General features: G+C 35.5%; 1 protein-coding gene across 5 annotated transcripts in view; it reads right to left on the bottom strand.

The window, feature by feature from the left end:
• HGF (hepatocyte growth factor) overlaps nucleotides 1-21,895 on the bottom strand; it is an 81,013-nt gene that overhangs the window by 28,394 nt on the left and 30,724 nt on the right. For 4 of the 5 annotated variants that reach the window (XM_081243469.1, XM_081243470.1, XM_081243471.1 and 1 more), the window contains 4 exons: nucleotides 20,564-20,684; nucleotides 19,053-19,171; nucleotides 4,570-4,744; nucleotides 929-1,056 (listed from right to left, as the gene is read on the bottom strand). In XM_081243469.1, the coding sequence (XP_081099595.1) occupies nucleotides 929-1,056; nucleotides 4,570-4,744; nucleotides 19,053-19,171; nucleotides 20,564-20,684 (543 nt within the window). The remainder of the gene's footprint in view (nucleotides 1-928; nucleotides 1,057-4,569; nucleotides 4,745-19,052; nucleotides 19,172-20,563; nucleotides 20,685-21,895) is intronic. The other variant, XM_081243473.1, reaches the window with a different exon arrangement.

The following is a 21,895-nucleotide window of genomic DNA, read 5'->3' as shown; positions in this document are numbered from 1 at the left end:
AATGGTGTCTATGTTTCCAAGCACAATGGTGATTTATCCCAAATCCCACTGTTACATATCCTCTCTACCACTAACACCCCCGTCCACATCACTCTCGTCTCTTGCCTAAATTACTGAAGCAATCATTCAGTTGATTCCCCTGTTTTGGCCCTTTGTCAGGAGTTCTGGCTATTTTTCATAATGCGGCCAGAGTCATCCAGTTAAAACTTAAGTCAGACAGATCATTTAGTTCCCGTCTCAGAATCCTACAACAGAGTCTCTCCCCTTTCAGGGTAGAAGTGTAAATCCTTCCAGTTTCTACTAGGCCTATGGAATTTTAGCCCAGTTGCTCTCTAACCTTGCTCATTCTGTACCAGCCACAATGATGCGCTGTTTCTTTCTTTTAACTTTTCAAGCACTCTCCCATCTCATGCCATTTTCATTTGCAGTTTCCTCTACCTAGAATGCTCTTTACAAGTATGTGCATGTGGCACATGCTGCTCCCTGACTTATTTCAGGTCCTCCTTAAATGTTACCTTAATATGTAAGATCTTCTCAGACCATTAAAGATAAAATAGCAACATCCTCCTCCCTCTAACTCTGGGACATTTATCTCTCTAGCACTTAGACAAACTAACTTACTATCCCCACCTACATTTTAATTTTGCTTGTTTTTGTTTGCTGGACGTTAGTTCAGTGGGGTCAAGAGAATTTTGTTTTGTTTATTGGTATATCCACAGTGCCTAAAACTGTCCCTGGCACTAGTATACATTCAAATAAATAAAGGGATAGTGAACAAATTAATATATAAAAGAAATCCAACTTCAGGCTTGGTGATTTTGTTTGCTAACAGTGCAACAAGAAATAAGTCTTCTGCTGTAATGTGTACTCCATTTAGGCATTTCCACTGAATTTAATCATGCCCACACTGCAAAATGTCAGCTATTACCTTGTCCACTTGACACATCACATTTTGGAATTTGGGAGCAGTAGCCAACTCGGATGTTTGGATCAGTGGTAAAACACCACGGTGACTCAGCCCCATCTGGATTTCGGCAATAATTTTCTCTTAGGTCCCTATTGAGAATAAACATGTTAATGTAAATTGCCAGGGTTTCTTACATTGGTGAAGTCAGTGTTATTACATTTCTAGAATCCTAGAATGTATGCATTCTATAAATAGAGCCCTACATTTTAGATTTAGGATAGTTATAACAGTTTAGAATTCAGTATACACAACTGACACTGCCCACATTACGGAAATAAATGCTGTCAGATGTCAGAATTCTTTTTCTTCCACAGACCTGGAGTTTCACACAAACACTACTGATTCGTGAAAGAGAGAAATAGTACCACTTCATTCTTCTCACTCATTTTCAAGACGTGGACTCTCAGCTGTTACAATTTTTAAAAACTGGTCTGTTATTACTTTTTCATGGACTGTATATAATGTAGAAACACATTCTCTTTACAGAAGAAAGGCTATTATAATTAATAGTCTTTAATTTCTCTTGTTTAAAAATGAAGTTCCACCTATTCAAACATTTGCCACAAAACACATGATAGATATTTCTTCTTTAAATTCTGTATTTCTTTGATTTATTTAACTCACTACATAGATTTCTTTTAATTCCAATGTAGTTCTTTCTTGATTTAGAGATTACAACATGCAATTTTATATTTCTGTAAAATTAAATCCTAATTACAATATAGATAACCTAACTATAGAAAAAGTTGTCAATGTAATTCATGTACTTCCCTTCTTTTACCAATGATATAGTTAGACATTTAGAGTTCACAGTAAGGAAAAAGTCTAAACTAATATTAACTGTATGTAAAAGGATTTTACCTTAATGCAAGGTTCATGTTAAATAAAATGTGGAATTTATGATTTGCTCTCCTGATAATGCTCTCTAATTTGAAGAAAGCATGTACTTTCTTTTCGTAAATCCCTGCTAATAATTTAACAAAATTAATATTCAGTCTATTGGAAGGTACATTATTTATTTCAGTTAGGCCCAATTAAAAATACTACACTTTTATTACTATCCAAACTGACCATTAGAAACTGAAAAGTTTTTAAAGAAGAAGCTTGAGTTTGGTTATAAAATCAACAGGTAATAGTTTTTCTAGCCAAAATAGGTCCTGACACAACTGTTATTTAAGGTTGTAAGGACAGTGAATGCCAATAGCTAAGGCCATTGTATAGCAAATATTCTTATTTATAACCTATATTCAAGCCTTTACCCTTCTTATAAAATTATTAACTGGAAAGATGAAGAAAGTCTTTTCTTTCTTCTAACCAATTTATATTCATGTTTAAAAAAACTGTCAGTACGAAATACGTGCATTGAATTTTACATAGAGTGTATGCAAATTTGCAATTTTAGATGAATAATTGCTTAGTTAAATTATTTCGAGTTGTTAATTTAAGGCAAGATAATTAAACAGAGATCTGAGGCTATCAAAAATCTTAGTTTAGGCCTGCTTTTATAATCTATATCTAGAAGCACCTCATTAATCTAGATTAAGCAAGAATGAGAGTCAAGGTTTGCTCAAATATTTTTTCTAAGTTCTTTCCCTTCACTTGAAGAAAGAAGTGTTTACAATTATTAAAGCAAATTAATGATTATACGATTCATGTACATTCACCACAGGCAGTATTGTTCAGTGATAGTGTTTTGTTTTGTTTTGTTTTGGTTTTTGTTTTGTTTTGATTGGAGTAAAATTGCTTTACAGTGTTGTGTTAGTTTCTGCTGTAAAATGAAGTGAATCAGCTATATGTATACCTATATCCCCTCCCCCTTGGATCTCCCTCCCTCCCTTCCCCTCCCCCCACATCTAGTTCATCACAGAGCACCGAGCTGAGTTCCCTGTGCTATACAGCAGATTCCCACTAGCTATCTATTTGACACATGATAGTGTATTTATGTCAAACCTAGTCTCCCAATTTGTCCCACACTCCCCTTCCCAACCCGTGTCCACATGTCAATTCTCTACATCTACGTCTCTATTCCTGCCCTACAAATAGTGTTTTAAAGATCGTCCGTCATTTGTAAGCAGTCTCAGTTTTGGGGCAAATCGTGTTTAGTACAACCAGAGATACCCGACCAGTATTCCATTCTCTGCTAGCCCACAAACAGTAAATGCATCAATACTCTGAGTAAAATGTTGAGTCAGATTTTATCAGTTTTATAACACAGCTCACTTTTTGGTTTTTTGACATTTATGTTTGGTTACCTTGACCAAATAACCAATTAAGAAAGAATGGCTTAAATTCCAATAACATGTAACAGCTAAACTTTTGATCATTTTTAATTGTAAAATGTGTGAATTCAATTTCTATAATTATTATCTTTTTTCTTACAGATGAGGTTCATTTGGGTACTTACACATACACAATCTCTAACTTGAGTATTACCAGTCATTAGAAGTTGACAAAAAGTGTGCATGGCGCTGACACTGTCTCCTTTGTTTCCCTTAACTATTCGTTTCTCATTTGCTTTTCTCTCTCTACTTTTATGTTTATTTCTGAGGTATGAAACACGTGGGTCAAAAATAGATAGTGAATTACTGTGAGGAAAATGAAGGAAATAAACCCCAGAGTGGCAACTATAAATTTGTTATTATAAAATAATTTAAAAAACATAACAGATGAATATTTACTGTCTAAGCAAAGAACTCTGAATTGGCTTTAAAAATCTAAAAATAAAATAAAAAACCATAGACGATATCGCCTCTCCAGTGGATGGGCCAACTAATGTTCATAGTTCTCCATCTTGAAATGTTAAGCTCTCTTATTAAAAGCCAGTTACATAAAGGCAATATATGTTATTTATAGGTGCTATTTCAGCAAAGCCACTATGAATGACACGTGTGTTATAAATTTTAAAAGCAATCATTTTATGTTCCTAATAACAAGGTGGGCAATTTAAAAACACATGACATTGTGGCTGTCTGTCTAACAAAAGTCAAGTGGTGAAGAAAAGCAGCCATGGAGAAGAACATAACAACCATGTAATTGATATTCAAGGGCAGTTTCTTTGGCTTGGCTCATCTAAACAGCTGTTTTATTTCCCCACTTTTTAAAGAAAATTTAGAAACAATAAAAATCACTCATTCAAAATTTTAAAAATAATTTTTTTCAAGGCTGAAAACTCATCAGTTTACAATGTTGATTGAAATCAAGGTGTGCCTTGTAATCTCCCCTAAAGTTAATATGAAAATTTAAGAAGGCACTAGTTTGAAACTTGCCTGGTTATCATTACCACTAATTGGTTTATTAAATAGACCTGCAAGAGCAAAGCTGTGATCAGAATCCTAGGGATGTGTTTCCCAAAGCATGGATGGTACATCAACCATCTGATTCAGAATCACCAAGAGTGCCTGTTAAAATGTAATATTTCAAATCCAAATTTCAGACCTGAGCCATCAAAGTCTCTGGGTGGATGTATCTGCCTTTTCATTGCTGAATTTTCCCTAGTCACACTAAAGTTTAAGGATCACTAACACAGAAATTAGTAAAAAGCAACCACTCTGCCTCATTTCCCCCAGGGCCTACTGAAATATATATTTCTCTAATTTACTCACTTGCACTTGAAATTTTCAGGAGTTATGTCATGCTGGTGAGGATACTGGGAATCCCAACGCTGACAGGGAATTCCATTCCAAATGGTATTGATGATGCCCCGGTAACCTTCTCCTTGACCTTGAATGCATTCAGTTGTTTCCATAGGGACATCCGTGTAATTCATAGTACTGTGAGCTATTGGTAAAAAGAAATATAAATTTAAATATAATATTTCAATCTGACATCTACCTCTTAGAGTTCACTTGCATTTTATTAGCAGGGTTGTCTGTCACATAATTTTTATAATAATTGAATGGAATAAACAATTCAATTTACCATTACTACTGTCTCTCTCAAACGAAAGGAGGAATGAACATGGTGGACTCAACCATGGAATTTCCCTGCGTATAAAAAGAACATTCTGGCTTGACTTCATCTAGACCTGTTTTAAAAAGCATCATTTAATAATATTTAAATTTCCTGGATCTATCTACTCATTCTTAACAATAGGTGTAAAATCTCTCTCTTTATTAATGTTTAAGTATTGTATATATGTTTTTTAAAAATCACTTTTCTTACTTTTGAAATTGGAAAATATCTACGCATAATATAGTGACCAAGTAGGGAAATTTTAGCACTGTGCCGTAAGTTTGGCCATTAAAAAAAGTACAAAAAAGAAAATTAATGCTAGTCTAGAGAACAGAGTTATTTTTTTAAAATCAGTATGTCACTATTACTATCTCCATTCCAATTCTTTTCATTCAAACACTAAATTAGTTTATTCTTGAAAAATTCTTTAATGGCATTTTACTTCCATATGTCACTATAACTTATACATGCCAAATATACAATTTCTGAAATGACTATACAATTACTCCTAAAATTAGTTTATTTAAATAGTTTAAAAGTTGGTAATGGTATTAACCGTGGTTTTCCTCTAAAATAATAAATATATTCTAAGCTGATATGTTACATTTTTCTTCTTAATCAACTTGTTGGCATTTAAGAAATATTACTTGCTTCTAGGCAGATTTATTTGTTGCCTTTTTCCTAGTCCAACTGCAGTGCTTTACCATACTTCATGAAGATCCTGAAAATCTCAGTAAGAAAATTTTTAAAGTACAAAATTAAATTTACCACAACTTGAACTCCGTCTTTTGTCTTAAGGTTTACTCACTTGCATAAAATAAAATATAACTCAAAACATTCTGGAGCAACTAAAATTCATATACCTTCTCAAAACATTCATGAAAATGTTTGTTTCCATGTAAACTCCCCAGTTACCTTTAAAGCCTAAATGGTTATTCAAGGTGCCTCTGCATAAAACTCAAGTTGACACCCTCTAGGATAGTTTAAGAAGTGAATAAATGTCTTTGATTGATCCATTCTGGAATTCGGTGCATCATTTCTCCAAAGGAGAGGTTAGAATTAGACACGCCTTCAGAAGCTAGGGATGTCTATAATAGTGTTCCATATTTAATAGTGTAAATTCTTTTAAAGTGGCTCTTTAACTTTATTTTAAATTTCTGTCTTTCTTACAAATAATTACTACCTTATGTGGCTGAATGCTTTATTTCATTGAGTTCCATGCAAACTAAGTAGAGTCTAAGTTTGGAGTTATTCTGTGAAGTTTTGTGGAAAAAAAAGGAGGATTAATTAATGACCATCCCAATCACTAGAATGTTTTATATGCAGATTTCCAAAAATTGCCCTTTTAATAACTCTTCTTTAAAAAAAAAATCTCTTCTTCAGCTCATCTTAAAATGTGTTTTTATTTCTTATGTATCTACTTTAGGGAATAGAAATACAGCTCAGAAATATCCTAAATTAAAAGGAAATGCAAATGGACATGAGAAAATGTCCAGAGATTGACCTATAGAATGGTCATTGACAGTTGATGGCTTAGAGAATTTATATGTATTGATAGTGGTAATATATATTGATTTAGGAAGAACAAAAATTTTGGACTGAGAAAAATGACTTGTATAGAAGAAGTTGGTGCTGTTTAACCAAGTTCATTATGATTTTAATATTACCTGAAGTTCTTTGATGAAATAGGTTCATAGGTTCTGAGGGTTAGAACTATATTTCATTAAAACAAATGCTACTAAGCTATTTTTCTGATGATTTGAGTTGATTGTTCCATGATTTGAGGAAAATGAGTATGTGTGGGAAGTCTTTAAAAGGATGACAACTCTAAAACAGGTAAAAGGTCAAGCTTGTACTGACATATATCATTCTAATTATAAAACTATGATGTGAAAGAAGACAAAACAAATGTCCCCAGGAATCTATCAATTCATTAGCTTAACATTTTAAGAAGAAAAGTTTTGATTCCCCCACTTCTTGGGTACAAGCTCCTGGGCAGCAAACTTGTGACCTCAGTTAGGACTCAGAATACTGACAATGGGAGGAAGGTCAGAGTTAGGGCTGCCAGAGCAAAAGCACTTGCACTAATCTCACAGATTTCATTACCTGACTTGGGTACTACAGCTCTCTTACTTTCTTAGTTATTTGTGTGTGTTTTGTTTTATTCGTGTATTACTGATCCATTCTTCTCAGTATTATTTTGGCACTGTGAACTTGTAACCAAAGGATCCAGTCTTGATGAGTCAACCAGGGCCACCTTTGGCTAGATATGGGCCTATCACATCTCACTAAGTATCTAGTTCAAGGCTAAGCCCATCAGAGATTAACACACTGAGCTCCTTGGACTCTAGTATGATTTTCCAGACATCAACCTAAACAATGAAAAAAGAGGAATGATAAAATTTAAAAGCTAGTAGAAGATAAAAATTTTTCTAATTTGAGGGTAAAGTTTTCAAATTTTAGGAGTCCCTGTGAAAAGAAATATCTACATTACAAAAACCTAGGTCAGAGAAAAGAGTACCTATATAAGAATACTGAGGAAAATATTTCACTGCTGATTGGTACACTAAAATTTCAGTGTCAGGTTCAGAGACCTGAATTGTACTAACTTTGCACCTCAACTGCAGAGGTTCCCAGCAGGATTTAATTAAAGAATCTTTCACTTTAAAAGTAGCTATCATAAAATCCTCATTTGAACAATTATGTCAAAGATTTTTTTCTAAACTTTCATTATTATATTTTAAAACTTACGATATAAACATTTTAAGGGGGTCACTAAATATTCACTAAAAGACAATGTAAGTTAAAATGGTTAGATTGAAAACCAAAATTTTGGATTTGGATTAAATAATTTGGGTTATTTAACAGATTCTAATTTGGAGGTGGAAACTAGAACCCTTTGAAATTACAAAAATTACAGAATACAAAGAATTACTGCACATTAATAAAATACAATATTGTACAGAATAAATACAAATTTTCATTAGGCCTTGCTATAAATTGAATGTTTGTGTCTTCCTCAAATTCATATGTTGAAATCCTAATCCCCATGTTATGGTATTAGGAGTTGGACCCTTTGGTAAATGTTTAGGCTGTAAGGGCAAAGCCTTCATAAATGGGATTAGTACCCTTATAAAAGAGACCCTGCAGAGCTCCCTTGCTCCTTCTACCATATGCGGACACAGGGCAAAGTGTGAACCATCTGTGAACCAGGAATCAGGCTCTCTCCAGATACCAAACCTGCTGTTACCTTGATCTTGGACTTCCCAGCCTCCAGATCTATGTGAAATACATTTCTGTTGTTTAGAATCCACCCTGTGTATGGTATTCTGTTATAGCAGCCTGAGCTGACTAAGTCAGGCCCTATCAAGATGTAAAGAATCTAAATAATATTATTATTTTTGTCTCATTTTAATAAGCATCTGTAACTTTGAAATATATAACTAAAACAACTTGACAGTGTTACTTATTGTTGTGTTTTAATTCAGTGGAAATATTTATTTTGATTTTAACTATAAACTAGCAGTATTCACATAGTATTTTTCTTTATTTAAAAAGTACCCTCTGAAGTTAGTGCATCTGTATTTATCCCATTTCACATTCAGCTGCTAAAAGTAACCCCATAAACAAAAGCTACATAATTCTGGTGGTAATGTATAGAATACATAATATAGGCAAAAAAAAAGATATATTAGTACAAGGTAACTACAGTATTCATCAATTAGTAAGAGTTATTTTGTGACTTCATGCAGCTGTTTAATAAATATTATCTGATGGGGACCATGATGAATGATTTGTCCAAAGACCATTTAACTGTAATATAAATGTCTGATCTTTGTTGCCTGCATGAATACTTATGATTCGAACAAAAGGAATTATTCTTGAACCGCAATAAAATAGACTCCTTCAGCTGTCCCACTATATAAACATCAAAATTTGGTGCAAAAACAAAACGAATGTTTCATGCCAATTGATTGGGAAAGGGCTATTTTATGTTGGGAAAGTTATTCCTTTGGACTTAATACTTAAACATGAGACCTGAATAAGGGAAGGCCCTGAAGAGTCTCCAGTGGCCTAGTGAAGAGTTAAAGAAACACAGAAACATCCCCAATATCAGCTGAAGATTATCAAGTTTAGCCAAAGCAACATGTTTTTAAAATACTGCATCCCCACATCCACAAATGTTTTTGCAAGTATGTCTACCAAGCTCACACTGAAAATACCAGGAACTCTTCTGAGAGTTCCTCACAAATAAAACATTTTGCCAGGAGTGTCAGTGGTGGTCACCCTTTGGAAGCAGATGCAAAGATATTTATATGATCCTCGGTGGCCTGTGAGTGAAGGAATGTTTTTCTTTCATGACTGACGCGAAGTTTTCTATTTGGAAATGCTTTAAGGAAAACAACATTTGCTATTGAAATTTTTCACTGTCCTGTTAGGACATGATCAAATATAATGGTTGCCTCTTGGAACATTAATTTCACTTTGCTGGTGTGGACCTGCTATGATCTGATTGCTCTACTATTTGGTAGAGAACTTTAAGGTTTGAATACATCTGTTGAGAGAATGAACATTTAACTGTTATGTAATTGTTGGGAAAACCCTCTTGCCCCCCAACAGAAAGAGATCAACACAACAAGACAACATAGAATAAATCGAACCTTTTTCTCTGTGAAAGACTAGCCAAATCCTTGCGGAGAGGCCACAAGGCCCTGACAGAGGTCCGTGAACGGCAACTGGAGAATGTGAGTGCAAATGTATATTACAGAAAGCCACACCTAGGGATCCATAAGCTTTACAAGGACAATAAGTAAATCCTTATGTTTACTGTCCCCTTAACCCTCCAAAAAACCTGGATTTCTTAGTGGTGACAAGCTATTGCTATTCCTTTGCCTGTAGTTAAGAATAAGTTGCTTCTTAGGCCACTGGACAAATACCTGATTATTCTTGGAATAATTCAACCCAACCCACTTCTTATTCCCAGCTACTGAAGAGCAACTGAAATATAGGATTTACTTTATGATGGTCCCTGGATATTTAGAACAGTGTGTAAAGCTACTCTCCCGTCAACAGACGTGCTCTTTGGGCCGCAGAGGGCAGGATCAGGCTCAATGTAAATTTAAAGAGCTTCTTGTTTTAAAATTGACGTGGGAAAATAGTATAAAGACCTCCAAAGCACAAACCTCAAATTGCTTGCACGTTTTCTTTCCATGTGGACCTGGGATTCCTGTCTGAAACTTTTCTCTGGACTTTATCCAAGACGTTTCTGGTATAAAATACTCAAAAGACAAGACTTTCATGAAAGGTCTTCAATCCTATACTCTTACTCCTTAGAAGGTGACTTGGAAAAGACCTCCAACACAAGATCTTTCCCTTGAGAAAGGATATTGATAGCATTGTTTTTTTCCTGACACAGAATACAATAAGAGGATTATATTTCTATGAATCTCTGTTCTGCCCTTGGATGAATTAATAAAATTTAGAGAAATAATCAGCTTTCTTTAAGAAAGAGAATAATTTGCTAAAGACAAAGACACTGAAGTTTAAAAGGTTACATATTCCTTTAAAATGATGCCAGTGTACACTAGTTACTAGGGGGAAGGATTCTTTGTATGTAGTACCAATGGCAACATATCTTCTTAAGCTACCATAACAAAATAAGACTGGGTGACTTAAACAACAGTAATATATTTTCTCATAATTCTGGGAGCTGTAAAGTCCAAGATTAAGGTGGCAGCCAATGGTTCCTGGTGAGAGTTCTCTTCCTGGCTTGTAGATGTAGGTATAGACATACCTTTTTGCTATGTCCTCATATGGTAGGGAGAGAGAGAGATCACTCTCATCCTCTACTTATAAGACCACAAATCCCATTGGATTAGCATCCCGCCATTATACTTCATTATCCTTTATTATCTACTAGAAGCCCTATCTCCAAATGCATTCAGGGCTTAGAATTCAACATATGAATTGTGGGTGGTGGGGAGCACAATTCAGTCCACAATGATAATTTTGAGAGAAATCTTAACTATCAAAGATCTGCCTCGGCCACACTTCTGCAGTGGAGAGTTGTTCAACAGGTAATGAAGTTTCAGTTATGCAAGGTGAATAAGTTTTAGAGATATACTATGTATAGTAGATCTACTATACTATGTTGTACATAATACCTATAGTTAGCAATAATGTGTTGTATACTAAACAGTTGTTAAGAGAGTTGTATTCTTACCACACACACACACACACACAAAGGCAAGAGGGGGCAGGAGGAAACATTTGCAGGTGATGAATATGGTTATAATCTTTGATTGTGGAGATGGATTCATGGGTGTATGCATATTTTCAAACCTATCAAACTGTACATTAAATATGCGATGTTTTTATATATCAATTATACCTCAGTAAAGCTCTTAAAAATATAAAATGGCTGTGGACACTTACATATCTAGAAGTTTAAAAAATAAGAAGGAAAAGAAAGAGGAAGTGAAAAATAAGGTAAAATATGACAAGATTTGTTTATTTTGTTGAAGGAAAAGCCATCAAGACATCAAGCAATGAAGGAACAAAACTAGCTCATGGAAGCATGAAAACTGACAGTGAGTTAAGGTGATGGGAAGAAGGTATGAAGCAAATCTTCCTGGTTGGCAATGTTTGGGAAAAGCCAAGTTTTCATATGAAAATCAAGAAGCATAGAAGAAATTCCAGGAGAAACGAAAAGAAAATGAAAACTACCACTGAGCAGGAAGGTAACCGTCATTCATTCAACAAAGACTTGTTGAACTCCTGTCACGTGCAAGGCAATGTGGTAACTCTGTGGAATACAAAAACGACCTGGTCCTTACTCTGTTGGAGCTTACACATTTTGATAGAGACAGCTATTAACCAAATACTTCAAAAATAAATGTAAAAACCGAATTCTGAGAAGTACATGGAAGGAGAGGTTTATGTTGCTATAAATATACAACAAGGAATTCGACCGAGTCAGGGGAAGTCAAATGAAGAAATGATAACTGACTTGAAATTTGAACAATGGGTAGCTGTCAACTAGCTGAGGAAGGAAGAGAAAATTTTTCAGGGGAGAGGAGATGGCAGGGGTGAAGGAACTATAATGAGAATATGGAAAATATGAGGTATAGGGAGAAAACTATTCTGGCTGGAACAGAGAGCATGGAGAGAAATGTATATGAGGCTAAAGATAGGGGTGGAGGAGTAAAGGATGGTTTTGTTTTGTCTGTGTCCTAAGATCAAAGGAAATGATTGAAGCGTTTTAAACTGTTGTGTATGTGTGTGGTATGCTAGGCATAGGGAATGATATATTCAGATTTTTTAAAAATGTCATCCTGTTTGCAGTGTGGAGAAGGGATTGGAGGGGAGAGCTGGTGAACGTGGATATAGCTCCACTCAGAAGGCCACCCAAATATTCAAGATGAAAAATAATGCTGTCTTGGATAAAGGAGACAGTGATGAAGTGAAATGAAGATTTGATAGATACATAGAAAATAAAATTGACAGGACTTAATGATGGATCAAATGTGAAGAGTGAAAGAAAGAGCATGTTTAGGATTATTCTAGGCTTTTGGATTTTAAACTGTGTAAATGGTGGTACCAGTCGTGCAAAAGAGAGCTTTAAAAAAGCAGATTAGACCATCCTATAGGATAAATGAAGAAAATCAGAGAAAAAGATAATAAATGATAAAAGTCTCCAACCAGGCATGTTGCTGGTGGTAAAAGGTGGGGAACAATTGGAACAGCCAACAGGTATATCCTAGCAGGTGTACTTTAATGGGACATCAGCCTTACACGTATGACATGTAGCAAGAAAGTTGTTCTCAGAGGGACACCTGGGGTTCCAGAGATCTTTTCAGGGATCTAGGAGGTCAAAACAATGCTAAGATGTCACTTGTCCTTTTTACAGTGGAATTTCCAGTTGCACTTGATGTATGATATCCCAAAAGACTGAATGCAGAAGCAAATATGAGACACTCAGCTATCGTCTTCTAATTAAGGTAACATTAAAGAAATTTACAAAAAAATCTAAAACAACGTCATTGTCCTCCCTATTTTTGTGAAAATAATAGTTATTTTTTCTTTTTAAATGTTATATTTATTAACATCCAATGAGCTTATTATTTTTAATGGATTAAATATTTTTAAATTTATGTTTTAATTTCCAGTACAGTAGATATTGATTCATGTAACCCACGCAGACAATTTGGGGTTCTCAATAATGTATAAAGATATCTGCAGTCCAACTGATATAAATACTCAATGGGACATCTAAGGGACATCAACCACAAGATAAGGGACATTAACCACAAGTTAGCTTTTCAGTTGCCAAAGAGCTACTAAAGTCCACTTCAGAAAAGCACAATTAACCCCAACAAATATTATTTCTCTCTGAAAAGCAGTCAACTAATGTATAGAACAAACCCTTATTCAGAATACGAAGTTATTATTATAGGGGAAAACCATAAAAAAATCAGTACTTCATTTAAGCACTGCATGGGACGTCCAATCTTGCTATATGTTTGCAGTGTCTTAAAATTTCATATTCTTGGCAGTCTGTTAAAAGTTACACAGCCAGAATATGTGTGGGCTGCTGCCATTTAGGTAGACATCACCTTCTGAAGAACATGGTGTGAAGCAGGACTGAGAAGGCCTGTCCCAGAATACCCTGCTACACATTTGTCAGCTGATGAGCAACGTTCATCCTTCACTTTCAGTGTTATACTAATTGTAAGATTGAAAGTTGGAAGCAAAGTGACAAGAATAAATTTGTAGTTCATTCAGCTTTTTAACAAATAAAAGGAATTGAGAGCAGTATTCAAAACCTTGGATCTGGTGTAAACCAGCCCAGTGTCAAGGCAATGTCAGCTTTTACTTTACTAGTTCATGCTCAAATTCTGAAATTTTAATTTGATCATAGATCTTGGTCTGTTTTGTTCACTTCTAGGAAAGTTCCCAGCAACTAGAAAAACATGTGACATATGAGAGCTACTCAACAAATATTTATTTAGTGAATTCTATAGAAAAGGGGCAAAAACTCCTCTTTATGCTCTCTCTATGCTTCCTGGGATTGCTACTATGTCCAAGGCTTCTGCTATCACTATTCACTTATGACTCTGCATGAGTCATAAGGGAAGTCTTCAGGGAAGACTGAACTTAGATGTACTTTGAGCACAGACATGAAGCACCTGCATCTCAATATAAGCACAACCAAACTTATTATCTTTCTCCTCAAATGTATACCTCTCTTAAATATGTATCATTACCCAATAACTTAGGAAGAATATTAGACTTTACCTTTTCCCTCTCATTTCCCACATTAGCCAATCCATCATTATATATGGGACATCCTAACTCTTTAATATTTCTCACATCCTCCTCCACATTGTTTTGTCACTGCTTACTGCCTTAGTCACATTCTCTTTATTTCTTACTTGCCTGTTAAAATCAACTCTTATCAGATGCACCTGCCTCCTTGCTCAGCCCTCTCCATGCTAATTACCCAGAATACATAGTAATTCTTCTGGATCTGTAGTCTTCAAATGTTGTTGGTTTTTTATATTTGTTTTTGCTCCTGTTACTAAAATAATTTTGAAAAAATATTTATATTCCCTCTCTTGTTTTTAAGTTGACATCTACATTTTTTATGCTAAGTTTAAATAGCTGCAAAGGATGTGATTTCTAGCATGTTTTAACTATCAATAGTTTTAAATTGAAAATTTTTATATCACTCTTCTAAATGGATTTAGTGGACTCTAAATACCACAGTGATGTGATACCTCTACCTTTTTCTGGATAAAATGTACATTATCAAGTTCTTTTTCTCCTTGAATCATTTTTCCATTCCACTTTACCCACAGAATGTTATTTTAGTGTAATGTATTTTATTTTATGTTGGAGAGCCTTTTATTCCTCACCTATCCTACTTTCCTGAAAGATTTTTATATACTTAAATTTTTTTAAAATTTCTTGTGACCACAAAATTCTAAGAGATAAATGCACACTATACTAAACACACACACAGCCACAAACACACAAATATACATATATATGTATACATGTTATGGATAGAGTTATACAATTATTAGCAGAATGTAAATGATAAACAGCATTAATATATAGTATTTTCAAAGGTCTCTTTGTTTAGTGTCCCCAAGGTTTTTACACCCCAGGACAGTGCACCACATTAATATTCTGGAAGGATTAGCAGTTTGCCTTTTTTCAATAAAGTAGCAAAGGGCAGTTGTCAATGGGCAGGGAGGAAGTTGAACTTGACTGACTCCTTGGGAACACATGCATCTCAAGCAGAAGACTTTGGGAAAGAATTCATATAGAAAACTAGGAGCTGGAATTTGAGCTCTTTAACCTATCCATGTCCATAAACCCCTAGGACAGTCTTTGTGTTCCCCTGGGTTTCATAGATACCGATTTGGAAGCTACTGTTCTTGATGACAAATCAGATAAGACCACTCTCCCTGCTTAATTTTTCAGTGTTTCTCATGGCAACTGGAAGGGCTACTCTTGGATCCCACTTCATCTGCCTCACATCAATCTTATTTTTCTTATCTTCTTCCATTTCTGTGTCTTTACCCCATCCCTACCCATATCAACCTAACTACCATGTCTTGAATATTGCCATGCTGCTTCACCCATCATATCTTTGCAGACCTTTCTCACTGGCCTACCTAATCACAGTCATTTTGTAGAATTGAAGTAAGGATTATTGACAGTAGATGGAAAGCACCTTTCTGTAGATGTTAAATAAATGGTAGCAATTATAACCTTCTTATACAGTTATTATATAATAAAAAAAAGAGTTTTAAAATTCCCCTTCAATTTTAGAGAAGACAAGTGACACAATCTTAAACTCTATTCTTCAATCATATTGAAAACTCAGAATGAATTCAAGCAATTGGGACTGAGAGAAAACCAGAAAGCTCACCGAAGAATCAAATGATACACATAAAAAGTGACAATCAATATTCTCTTACAACTAGTGCAGGTAAATATGTGTGTGCTTTACAGAATTCTAATACACCCCTAAGATTCCTATCCACTGATGTACACTCTGTAACCCCCTCCCCTTGAGTGTGGGTAGAACTTGTGAATATAATGGGAGAGTCACTCCTGTAATTAGCTTATGTTGTACAACAAAAGTGAAGAGATTTTGTAGATGTAGTTAAAGTTCCCAGTCAGTTGACTTGAAATTAATTAAAGGAAGACTTCCTTGGGTGGGCCTGACCTAATCAGGTGAGCTCTTTAAAAGCAGGTGCAGAGCCTTCTGCATCGAATCACAGTGTGGAGGCAAAAACTGACCAGTTATTTTTCCATCATTTTCCCAAATAAAGATATACTATTTTCCCAGGAAAACAAAACACTGTTATTTTTACCTTTCACAACTCTGTGTTAAGGGGAAAGAAATTATGTGGAAGTTCTAAAGGGTATGATTTCTGAACAAGTCCTTTTGACATTCATCCCCAGTGCAGAATCTTGGGTAAAGTTGGCTTATAAAATTTTAATACCTTTGAAAAAAATTCTTAATAAATAAATGGAAGTGGGTGCAGAGGTCAGAGGTTGAAAGTAACAGAAAGCTATCCTGTTGGCCTGGAAGAAGTAGACCGCCATATTGTGGAGAGGGTCATGTGGTAGGAAACATCAGGCAGTATCCAGGAGTTGAGGATCTAAGCACTACAACCACAAGAAACTGAATTGGAATATTGGAATGGGACACCAAGTCTTAGATGAGACAATAGGTCTGATGGGCACCAGGACTGTGGCCTTGTAAGATCCTAAGCAGAGGACACACCTGATTCATGCCTTGACTCCTGACCCACAGAAACCATGAGATAAGAAATGCATGTTATTTTAAGCTACCAAGTTTTTGAAATTTTGTTATGCAGCAATAGAAAATTAATACACAATTGAAACCATCACCAAATTCCTTAGTTTTGCATTGTAGCCTTTACTATATGTATAAGCCAAAATATCTGGAAGACATTCTCTCTTATGCTTTCCAAAATTCCTGAATGTCACTTTATTTCATTAATTTTAATAAAAATATAGTCTCTCTATATAAGTTTACAAACTAAAATCTGTCCTGTAATAAAACATTTTAAAAATATTCCCAAAGCTGAAAATATTTTCATGTTAACTACAGTTGAACCTTTAACAGCATGGGTTTGAACTGCATGAGTCCACTTATATGCTGGGTTTTTTCTATAGTAAATGCTATAGTACTACATCATCCCAAGGTTGGTTGAACTCACGGATACAGAGGAACCCAGGAGGGTCAGCACCCCCAATCATCATGTTGTATATACTATATACTGTATATAGGTTGTATATATTAATACTATATAGGTTGTATATACTATATAGGTTGTATATACTATATACTGTATATAGGTTTGGGTCACAAATTCTACCACCATTTTCTCCGAATTAGCATCCTATAAACATCACCCTCTGTTTAAAAAAGCCATCAGAATTGTTGCACGTTAGTTGTATAAATAGCTAACTGTGGACAGAAAAGAAAAAGAAATTTATCTAATAGAAGTGTCATATTAATTCTATTTTTTTCCTCTCCCAACGTCTTTTAAAAATAGCCAGTCTTATGCATGCCAGTTGAAAGGTGAACGTGCCAGTGAATATGCATGTGAGTGTGTGTGTGTGTGTGTGTGTGTGTGTGTGTGTGTGTGTGTCTGTTTATACTGGTCTTATTCCAGAGACGATTTATGAGTGCCTAAAACACACACAAAAAGAAAAATGGAGGGGAAACTATTGGTTTATTGTACCTAGCTTGTCTAGAATTATGGACAGATTAACAAGATTTAAAAACTCATTGAGTTGAACTAACCAGTCTATATAAAGAAACAGTCACAGAGTCATCCCTTATTTTAAAGGACCAAACAGATGGTTCAATTTCCTTGGAACACTGTGTTCACATTGAGAGCCTTCCAGATTCTGCAGTTATTTCACATATGCCAGACACATCTCCTTTCTATGGGTTTTATTTGAGTCGTCCAAAACACTTCCTTTATTAGCAGGTCTAAGTGGAGAGATATTTACCTTGGCAGTATCATAGTGTAGATAATACTGAATAAGTCCGTTCAAAGAAATAGCCCCATCATGCCAATCTAGGGAAATATGCAAATCCCTATCCATAGCCTCATAGTTGTATATTTATCATGCTGAGTGCTGGTACCTGATTGTATGTCTTTACATTTTTCTCTCTAGATATACATATCTTTATATTAGCCAGCCAATTTATAACATGATTCCGCCTTACTAAATTTATGCAATTCTGATTTGAAAGCATTTTAGGATCCAGTTGAAAAAAATAAGACTGTACACATAGAAATAAAAGCATGTTTACATCTAATTATTATCCAGGATTATTTCAGAGAAGAATAAAAATGTGTGAGTTAACTGTGGAGGAGAGGACCAGGTGTACAGATTTAAAGGGATATCACAAATCAAGTAAGAAAAGAAGCTTTTATCATAAACTCAGGAAAGTTGTGTAAAGGCCAGTATATAGAAGGATAGTAGGACTGCTAAAAAACAGGTTGAAAGAGAATGCAGGCTGTGTATAAGGACGGCCAGAGAGGTGAGGATCAGCTACTAGAGATTAAAGCTGTCTGTGAGAATCTTCTGTTAGACTTAGTTTTCTACATTGCAGCCTTTGTCACTCCCCAGAAGATGTGCATAGTCAGTTGACAGTTCATGTTATGTCGGGGAGGATAGGTAGGGATACAGGATTGGAAGGTAAGAATCTGAGGTCCTAGCTCTTATGGCCCTAATGACATTATGATACTGCACATAATCCCTGATCTTTTTCCTCCCTCTGTAGATTTTTTTCCCCTTTTTCTTGGTAACATGAGAATGTTTAAGTCTTTACCATAAGTATAAATGTTTTGTGTGTACGTGTGCACTTGTGTGTGTATCTCTTTCAAAATAATGGCTCTCTGAAAATGCAAAAGATTGGGTAGGATTATGTAACACATTCTAAAAATGTTAAAACCTATACACGTTAAAGTATCAAGTAAAATAGTTGTTAACCTGTCTCACTAATAATCGCCTGCTTAGATCCAGTCTGTGAGAGGAAAAGGAAGCAATAAATTTGACCCTAACTTACCGCACATTTTAATTGCACAGTACTCCCAGGGGGTGTCAGGGTCAAGAGTATAGCACCATGGCCTCGGCTTGCCATCAGGATTGCGGCAATAATTATCATCAAAGCCCTTGTCAGGATATCTGCAAACCACACCAAGAAAAGTGTCATGTAAATCTGCCTGGAACACCACCCAGCTCTCAGCTCACAAAATAACTTTTGACTTAGCTCGGATACTGTTAGCTGAGGAAAGAAGAGATTTTCTATGTTTTGCCTTACAAGGACTGCTAATCATTGACTGCTGAATCTATTACTGTGCATATTCTACTAAGGCTAGAGTACCATCCCCTTTGCTACTAAGTTAGGTCCACTTGGTACCGGTCCACTGGTTGAGGTCCCAAACTGAATCTCCTTCTTACAAAGCCCAATTAAGGACAGATTACATAAACATGACCTCGTGTAGAATGCTCATTAAGAAAACGGGTCCTCTTCTAGGGCAGACTTAAAGTTCAAACTGAAAGTTAGGTTTCAATAGCTATGTTACTAATGATAGCTCAGTTTTAGAGCTAGAGTCTTTCTAGGTCATGCCCTCACCTCCAGCAGAGCTAGAGACAAACTCCATCACACCACTTTCTCTGTACACATCTCCCTTTAAATTAACAGGGTCCTGAATTGGTGAGTTGTTTTTAATTGCTACCACATTCCTTCTGCTCTCACTTAAAAGACAAGAGATGCACTTAAAAACAAAGCAGTTTTAATTTCATCTAGAAGAGCAAGACAAAAAGAGAAGAAAGAAAAAACACCTTTCAGCAATTTCAGAAGAAAGGTGGGGATAGACCTTCTTCTCTAGTTATTTGTATTTTTATTCTTTATAGTAAAAAAGAAGGAAAAATTTTTTTCACCTAAAATGTTTCCTGTGAAATGAATGGGCCAAAATACACATAATTTTTAAACCATTTAAACTCAAAACCTACTCCTGAGGAGAAAAGTAGACTTGGTTGCCTGACTTTTCCAGATGGGCAACTTCAAAATCCACCACAAGAAAGCAGCCAAAGAATCGTTTGCTCCACCTTTCATTCCCTCTCCGTGGGCATGACCTGCGTCACGGTGTCACACATTGACCCCACTTTACCTAAGTCACGGAAGGTGTGACGTTAGGAGGAGATTCACATTCACTTTTATTTAACAATAATGCCGCCCTCCCCAGCTTGGGCCTGTCAAAGTGCTTATTATTGAATGAGCTTTTCTCTTTTTGCTGCTGTGGAAGGGAAAGAGGAAGCTTCTATTACTGTTTTCCTTCTCCAGCCACTGATGCTCCTGTGTTCAGGACCATCCTGATTTTAGGGACTCTTAACCTAATCAGCCAAGACCAGTTGGAGGTGAAGCCCGCACTCTCATATACCTCATCGTAAATCCCTGTGCCCCAAGACTATCAGGAAAACATTATATCAAGAGAATTTCCATGGTAATTTGCCATGGGGCAAATAACAGTTTGTAAATAGAATCATTGGATGCATGATTTGGTGGTATTTTACCTTTCTGGCAAGAATTTATGCCGATGTGGCGTCTGATGATCCCAGCGCTGACAAATCTTGCCTGATTCTGTATGATCCATGGGACCTCGATAACTTTCCCCATTGCAGGTCATGCATTCAACTAATAAAATTAAAGCATGGCATGTTAATTGCTTCTGACAGCAAAATCAAGAACACCACTGTTCCATTTAAAGGACAGTAAATCACCTATTTAGTAAGGATGTTTTTAGAAAAACTTACGTACCCTTTTAACTTTAAATTAGGGCTTAATATACATTAATAGTGGCATAAAATACTCCCTACTGAAATTTTCATACCGTTTAAATGAGATTTTTGTAGTTTGTGTCATACAGATTTACCATAGGGCCAAGATGCTGCCTTTCTAATTTTTTCATAACTGTCCAAAAGGTACCTAGAAACTGAAAATCCTTGGGGATTTTCCCTTTGTTGTTCTAAAATGCCAGGGGTCTCAATATTTATGCTGTCAACACGATAGTACTCTTCTTTCAACTTACCTTACAACACATACACAGAAAATACACAATTTAAAATGAGTACACATCCTACGTCTACAGTTAATGCCAAGATCAGGACCAGATAGATCTGAGAGACCAGCTTCAAATAGTAATCTGGTACTATTTGAAGAATGTGAATATTTTACAGGACGAAATCACTGTTGCTTTCTATCAGTGAGTATCCACATCGAATAACTGAGAAGACTTGCATACTTATCTAGCTTAGGATAGAACATGACCCGCTCTTGAACTTCTCGTACTCACTGTTTTTAAAATGTGTAAGCTGATCTAATTATGCTGGATATTGCTGATGACTCTGTGAAGTTAATTAATAGTTCTCTTCTGGCTGGCCTCTTATACCACACTGAAAACTCTGAATCACATCAGCTAGCTGAAAATAAGGCATCTCAAATGGACAGGTTGATTTGTAGCACAGCAGGCATCCTGTGGAATAAATCATTGCTTGGCTTTCCTACAAATCCGGCAAACTTCCCCAAACACATCATTTGTATCTTGTGATTACTGATTGTCTAACATTAGCGGAAGTGGAACAGATATCAGTGTTTAGTTTTATCCACCAGGATCTAGCCTAATGAGTATTTGTAGAAATTCGGGATATATTATTAGAATCGTCACTTTTAAACCTTTGATTTTTATAATCTAATAGGACGTTAATAACTAAATCCCTAAAACATGAAACCATTTGGCCTGATCCATCTGCTTCTTTTCTTGTAGGTTGATCTATGAGCTAAGACAAGGGACCAATTCAGCTTCCTCTCATTTGATACTGAGATCCCCCAGACAACAGTCAGTAAGC

Source organism: Mesoplodon bidens (assembly GCF_964165515.1).
Source record: "Mesoplodon bidens genome assembly, chromosome: 9".
NCBI classification, from domain to species: domain Eukaryota; kingdom Metazoa; phylum Chordata; class Mammalia; order Artiodactyla; family Ziphiidae; genus Mesoplodon; species Mesoplodon bidens.
The sequence above is the reverse complement of the archived record's forward strand: the minus strand, read 5'-3'. Positions and strand labels throughout refer to the sequence as shown.